The sequence below is a fragment of the Nicotiana tomentosiformis genome, chromosome 3, assembly GCF_000390325.3.
Source record: "Nicotiana tomentosiformis chromosome 3, ASM39032v3, whole genome shotgun sequence".
NCBI classification, from domain to species: Eukaryota; Viridiplantae; Streptophyta; class Magnoliopsida; order Solanales; family Solanaceae; genus Nicotiana; species Nicotiana tomentosiformis.
In genome coordinates this window covers 119,768,485-119,776,146 of record NC_090814.1, presented here as the reverse complement: position 1 = coordinate 119,776,146, position 7,662 = coordinate 119,768,485, and the positions used below count along the sequence as shown (strand labels likewise).

The window sequence follows — 7,662 nt, the reverse complement described above, 5'->3', positions numbered from 1 at the left end:
AAAGGTGGTTGGGTCGGGTGGTGAAAACGGGTCACGACCAGGTTGTGGGGTTGGATTAATTGATTTGGGCTGGGGGTTATTTGGGCTAGGGTATTAGATTTTGAGCCAGCGATTGGTCAGAAAAATAAGTAGGATTTTAGGCTATTTTTTAAATACCCGATATTTAATAAAAATAATTTATAAAAATAATTAATAAATAACAAAAATATTATTTGTGTACTAAAATTATTAAAAATAATTACTTAACATTATAAAATATAAAAAGTCATTTTTTGCATAAATAATGTAATTATACATGAATATGGGATATTATTGCAAAAATGTGCCATTAGCCCTAAAATGCTAATGTAATTATAAAACATGCACTGAAAAGTATTTAAACATCATGTTGGTGTAAATGATAAGTTTATATGTTAAATCATCATAAAAATAATTTGGAGGATAATTACTGGATGTTTATATAATAAAAATGCAGAAATAAATCGATTTAAAGCCTTTAAAAATTATGGAAAATTATGAAAGAAATGCTTGTATAGGTTTATAAACTAAATGATAATGCAAATGTACTATTTTGAAAGTATATATATATATTTTAAAAATATGAGGGAAAAATTGGGTATCAACAACTGCCCCTCTTTACCCGGGAATGATGAAAGAGTTGTCGGGTAAAGAAATGATGAACGATTTTGACCGAATGTGGTAATTTGAAAAATGGAGGCCGAACTTCGATTTTTGAGTTGCCTACATATCCCTGGTTTTACGGGAATCAGGCTGTGTGTAGATCTGGATCCAGCGGTGAACTGAGCCGATGGAGTTGTTGTAGGAATGGGCAGGTTCTTTTAGATAGGACGACATCGGAGTTGTGAATGAATGTACCTTGGAACGGTTATGGGTATTTGAACGGTCATCAAGTGGAAATGGGTAACAGATGGTGGTTGGCTGTATTTGAGGTAGTTACGGGCTGTGAATATTGAACGGAAACTGGAGCGAAGATTGCTCCCATTGGGAGAACGGTTACCTCATGAATTACCTACAAAACTTAAATACAATGCATGCAGGTGTATATTGTGATAATTAGGTGATAAGGGATTCGCAGGCCATGAAATGATGTTCTCGGGCCATGAATATGGTGCCTCTGAACTATGATGCCTTTGAATATTGATGTGCAATATTGAGAGATCCTCAGGCCATGGCATGGTATCTTCCGGCTATGAGGATGATGCCTTCGGACTATGACGCCTTTGGACAGAATGGCGATGTTTCAGCCCATGAGATGCAAAGACATGATGTTTGGTTATGCGAAGTGAAACAAGAAAAAGCTTAGTCTCGTGTAAGATCGGGGGCAGAGCTTAGTCCCGAGGTGGAGAATAGTGCTAGATTTCAAGTAGCATATCATTTGGGGTTATGCAAGGAAAGGCAGAGCTTAGCCTTATGTGACTAGGGAGGCAATGCTTAGCCTCATGCGAAATCGTAGACAATGCTTAGTCTCATGCAAGGAGGAAGCATGGCTTAGCCTTATACAAGATGGGAGACAATGCTTAGTCCAACACAGGGGAAGGCAATGCTTAGCCTTATGCAATTGAGGAGGCATGGCTTAGCTTCATTCAAGCGGGATACAATGCTTAGTCTCATGCAGGGGAAGGCAATGCTTAGCCATATGTAATTGAGGAGGCAGGGCTTAGCCTCAAGAAAAGGTGGAGACAATGCTTAGTCTCATGTAGGGGATGGCAGTGCTTAGCCTTATGCAATTGAGGAGGCAAGGCTTATCCTCATGCAAAAGGAGGCAGGGCTTAGCCTCATGCAAGTGGGAGACAATGCTTAGTCTCGTGCAGGGGAAGGCAATGCTTAGCCTTATGCAATTGAGGATGCAGGGCTTAGCCTCATGCAAGCGGGAGACAATGCTTAGTCTCATACAGGGGAAGGCAATGCTTAGCCTTATGCAATTAAGGAGGCAAGGCTTAGCCTCATGCGAAAATGGAGACAATGCTTAGTCTCATGCAAGGGAAGGCAGTGCTTAGCCTTATGCAGTTAAGGAGGCAGGTCTTAGCCTCATGTAAAAATGGAGACAATGTTTAGTCTCATGCAGGGGAAGGCAATGCTTAGCCTTATGCAATTAGGGGGGGGGGGCTTAGCCTCATGCAAGCGGGAGACAATGCTTAGTTTCATGCAGGGGAAGGCAATGCTTAGCCTTATGCAATTGAGGAGGCAGGGCTTAGCCTCATGCAAAGGTGGAGACAATGCTTAGTCTCGTTCAGGGGAAGGCAATGCTTAGCCTTATGCAATTGAGGAGGCAGGGCTTATCCTCATGCAAAATATAGACAATGCTTAGTCTCATGCAGGGGAAGGCAGTGCTTAGCCTTATGCAATTGAGGAGGCATGGCTTAGACTCATGCAAAATAGAGACAATGCTTAGTCTCATGCAAGGGAAGGCAATGCTTAGCCTTATGCAATTAAGGAGGCGGGTCTTAGCCTCATGCAAGATGGAGACAATGCTTAGTCTTATGCAATGACCAAATAATAAGTAATAGCAGAGTATTTCTTAGCTGGAAATGTGTTTGCACTTGGTAGCTTTATCGTTATGAAGATAGTGATTCTGATGTGTACCCGAATTTGAGAATATTTCTTGTTCCTGGATCCAAAGGAAAATCGTGAGTTTTACGGGGGAAGGTTGGTTCGTGCCTCCTCCTTCCTTCTTTGCTTTGCTCTGTATCGAAGTCCTGCTCGAGTTACCACGGGTAGCATCTAGCTGTTTCATAAAAATAAAGTTTTCAAAAACGTGCGTGCATATGATGAATGTAGTTATTTAAAATACATTAGTATGCAATACCAGATAAATTAGATGAACCAATGACTGTGACACTTTAGAGACATTGTGACTTCCTTAGAATTTTGAGGGTCCTTCTTAAAATTCTGCCCTAGTTTACTTAGGCGATTCTCTGACGGTTCTGCATATGATGACGTTGGTTGGACTTGCTCCGAAATTTTGAGGGCCCTCCTCAAAATTCTGCCCCAGTTTCTAGTTGTGGGGAAAATGAAAATTTTATTGAATTGTGACCGAACCCACAGGGCTGCCTACATATCCCCTCTTAAATGGGAATCAGGTCAAGCGTAGTTCAATTACATCAGTTGAAGAAATGCAAACATTCTAAACATAATATCTTTTGACTGCGTCTGAATTGATTGGCTTTGGCTAAACCTCTCCGTCCATTTCTGCGAGTATGAGTGCTCTTCCTGTTAGTACTCTGTGAACCATGTAGGCCTCTTGCCAATTGGGCAAAAATTTCCCTTTGGCTTCATCTTGATGCAGGAAGATCCGCTTCAGTACCAGCTACCCCGGTGTGAACTGTCTAGGTTTGACCATTTTGTTGAAAGCTCTGGACATCCTATTCTGATAGAGTTGACCATGACACACTGCATTCATTCTTTTCCCGTCAATGAGAGCTAATTGTTCATAGCAGCTTATTATCCATTCTGTATCACTGAGTTCAGCTTCTTGTATAATTCTTAAAGAAGGAATTTCAACCTCGGCAGGAATGACAACTTCGGCACCGTAGACCAGCAAATAGGGAGTTGCCCCGGTTAATGTGTGAACTGTGGTACGGTACCCCAATAAGGCAAATGGTAACTTCTCGTGCCATTGCTTGTGGTTGTCTACCATCTTCCTCAGTATTTTCTTGATATTCTTGTTTGCGGCCTCCACGTCTCCATTCATTTGCGGCCTGTATGCTGTGGAATTCTTGTGCTTGATTTTGAAGGTCTCGCATATATCTTTCATTAGGTCACTGTTGAGATTGGCGGCGTTGTCGGTGATGATGGACTATGGAACCTCGAATCGGCAAACAATACGATCTCTAACAAAATCTTCGACGACTTTCTTGGTTACAGCTTTGTAGGATACAGCTTCGACCCATTTTGTGAAGTAGTCTATGGCCACTAAAATGAACCTGTACCCGTTTGAAGCGGCAGGCTCGATTGGTCCAATGACGTCCATTCCCCATACGGCAAAAGGCCAAGGTTCACTCGTTGCATTGAGTTCATTTGGCGGCACCCGTATCATATCTGCGTGTATTTGGCACTGATGACATTTCTGGACATACCTGATGCAGTCTGTTTCCATAGTCATCCAAAAATAACCCGCCCTCAGTATCTTTTTGGCTAAAACGAAACCATTCATGTGTGGTCCGCAAGTTCCAGAGTGTATCTCTTTAAGCAGTTTGGAAGCTTCTTTGGCATTAACACACCGTAATAACCCTAGATCTGGAGTCCTTCTGTACATAATTCTTCTACTTTGGAGGAAATGGTTGGACAATCTTCGGAGCGTGCATTTTTTAGTATGATTTGCATGCTCCGGGTACTCTCCTTTTGCCAAGTACTCCTTCATATCATGGAACCATGGATTCCCGTCTGCTTCTTCTTCAACGTGAGCACAGTAAGCTGGATGATTATGAATCCTTACAGGAATGGGGTCGATGAAATTCTTATGTGGATGCTGTATCATGGAGGACAAAGTGGCCAATGCGTCTGCGAACTCATTCTGGATTCTCGGGACATGTCTAAACTCTATCTTCGTGAACCTCTTTATCATCTCTTGCACATGATATAGATATGGTAATATCTTGGTATTCATTGTAGCCCATTCTCTCTACACCTGATGTACCAGAAGATCTGAATCACCAATTACTAGTAATTCCTGGATATTCATGTCAAAGGCCAAATTGATCCCCAATATGCAAGCCTCATATTCTGCCATATTATTGGTGCACGGAAATCTGAGTTTCGTAGATACCGGATAATGTTGACCTATTTCTGACACCAAAACAGCTCTAATACCCACTCCTTTGAAGTTTGCGGCTCCATCAAAAAATATTCTCCATTCGTCGTAGGATTCGGCGATATCTTCTCCTACGAATGATACTTCTTCATCAGGAAAATACGTTTTTAGTGGTTTGTATTTTCCTTCTACAGGATTTTCCGCAAGATGATCCGCTAATGTTTGTCCCTTAACCACCTTTTGAGTCACATAAACGATGTTAAATTCACTCAACAATATCTGCCATTTTTCCAGCTTCCCTGTAGGCATGGGTTTCTGAAGATATACTTTAGAGGATCCATCCTTGATATGAGATATGTGGTATAGGCACAGAAGTAGTGCCTCAGTTTCTAGGCTATCCAGGTCAAAGCATAGCAGGTGCGTTCCAGCAAAGAATACCATGCTTCGTAGGGTATAAACTTCTTACTCAGATAGTATATGGCATGTTCTTTCCTTCCCGTCTCATCGTGTTGTCCCAAGATACAACCGAAAGGCCCATCTAATACAGAGAGATAGAGTAGCAGTGGTCTAACAGATTCTGGCGGGACCAGGACTGGCGGTGTGGACAAATATTCTTTGATTCTATCAAAAGCTTTCTGGCAGTCTCCAGTCTAACTAGGTGCGGCATCCTTCTTTAACATTTTGAAAATCGGCTCACAGATCACGGTTGATTGTGCTATGAAGTGGCTGATGTAATTAAGACGTCCCAAGAAGCTCATCACATCTTTCTTATTCTTTGGAGGTGGCAAATCCTGGATAGCCTTGACCTTTGATGGGTCTAGCTCAATTCCTCGGCGGCTCACGATGAATGCTAACAACTTTCCTGCGGGGACCCCAAAGGCACATTTTGCGGGATTCAATTTCAAATTGTACCTCCGAAGCTGATCAAAGAATATCATCAAGCCTTCTATGTGATATGTACAATTCTTGGATTTGATGATGACATCATCCACATATACCTCTATCTCCTTGTGTATCAAGTCATGGAAAATAGTTGTCATGGCTCTCATGTAAGTAGCCCCAGCATTCTTCAGACCAAACGACATCATTTGATAGCAGTACACCCCCCATGGTGTAATAAAAGCTGTATTTTCAGCATCCTCTTCATCCATCCAAATCTGATGATATCCCGCGAAGCAATCCATAAAAGGATTGGAGTTCATGCATGGCGCAGTTTTCGATCAGTATGTGCATGTTGGGTAACGGAAAATCATCTTTGGGACTTGCTCTGTTTAGGTTCAGATAATCGACGCATACTCTGACTGTCCCATCCTTCTTCGGAACTGGCATGATTTTAGCCAACCAAGTTGGATATTCAACAACTCTGAGAACCTTAGCTTTGATCTGCTTGGTGACTTCTTCTTTGATTTTTAGACTGATATCTGCTTGAACTTTCTGAACTTCTGCTTTATTGGCAGACACATTGGGTTGGTGGGTAGTTTATGAGCCACTATGGACGTGCTCAAACTAGTCATATCATCATAAGACCATGCGAAAATGTCTTCATATTCTTTCAGGAAATAGGTGTATTCTTCTTTCTCTGATGGTGACAGGTGAATGCTTATACGAGTTTCTTTGACAGTTTCGTAATCTCCCAAGTTGACTATCTCAGTTTCGTCCAGGTTGGACTTAGGCTTGTTCTCAAAATCTTCAACTTGTCTAACAATATTCTCAGGTATTATATCCTCTTCTTCTATTTCTTTCGAGTCACTATCCTTATGTTACGTTGTCTCATTACATGTCACAGTCGTAGGTTCATCTGGATAAGTAATAATAACGATGTAGAAAAGTGTAAAGGATAATAATAAATAATAAAATAGCAAATCATTGATAAATATCAAAATATCAAACAAAAGTGATTTTAATGATTCAAACAATTGTTTCAAAACAAAATAACAAAATACTGAAAAATGTCTTAAAATGCTCATAAAAATTGCTTTCAAGGTAAGTGATGCTAGCACCCAGGCTACCCCGGAACTCGGCGGGCCCTTGATGGTATGGCAGTCTAGTTCCTAAGAACAGCTCCCTTCTCCACCGTTTGAATGACGAGGCCTTCCTTCTCCTCCTCAACTACTACGCTGCAGTCCATATCTTCATCTTCCAAGAACAAATTCTTTAAACAAGCTAGAATTTCATCTTCTTCAAATCCCCACATCATATCGGCCTGATGGAAGGATTGGCTCAAATATGGTATCGGTTACTCCAGAGGGTAATAAGGACCATGCCATGGTGGCAACCAATTCTGATACTCATGCCAAGTGTACTGATATCCCAGTCCAAAGGTCATGCCGTGACATTTTAGATGTACTGGTTTGGCGATACCCTGGAGATTCTTACCGAGCCCTTTACCAGGTTCATATCCTGCCCATGCCAATATGCTCTCTATTTTTCTACTCCACCATTTATCCTTCTCGATTGCGTTAACACGCTCAATGCGATGGTAAGTCTCTCCACCCAACTTCCTTATATTCTCCACAACCGAAATAGTCTTATTGGTGTAAATAGGGTTACTCCCGTCTCTATGAATGATCACTTCTTGATGGTTCCTTTTAAACTTTACAGCCTGATGCAGAGTAGAGGCTACGGCCCCAACAATGTGTATCCAAGGTCGTCCCAACAGCAGATTGTATGAGGCGGATATGTCGAGCAATTAGAATTCAACATCAAACCAAGTTGGGCCCATTTGCAAATAGAGGTTGGTTTCTACGATCGTGGCCCTTTGAGATCCATCGAATGCTTTCACTTTCATAGTTCCTGCTCGTATTTCATGCAAAACTTTACCCAATCTCTTCAAGTAGTCAATGGACATATGTTGAGACTTAGAACCCCCATCTATCAAGAGCCTGGCAATG

At 41.6% G+C, this 7,662-nt stretch overlaps 1 protein-coding gene across 1 annotated transcript; it reads right to left on the bottom strand.

The window, feature by feature from the left end:
* Window positions 1-3,328: 3,328 nt before the first annotated feature.
* On the bottom strand, window positions 3,329-3,658 carry LOC138908413 (uncharacterized). Its single transcript, XM_070199077.1, has one exon. The coding sequence runs from the start codon at window positions 3,656-3,658 to the stop codon at window positions 3,329-3,331; it is 330 nt and encodes a 109-aa protein (XP_070055178.1).
* Window positions 3,659-7,662: the final 4,004 nt, after the last annotated feature.

Coding starts and splice junctions, on each gene's coding strand:
- LOC138908413 (XM_070199077.1), bottom strand. CDS start 3,658: ATGGTAGACAACCACAAGCAATGGCACGAGAAGTTACCATTTGCCTTA.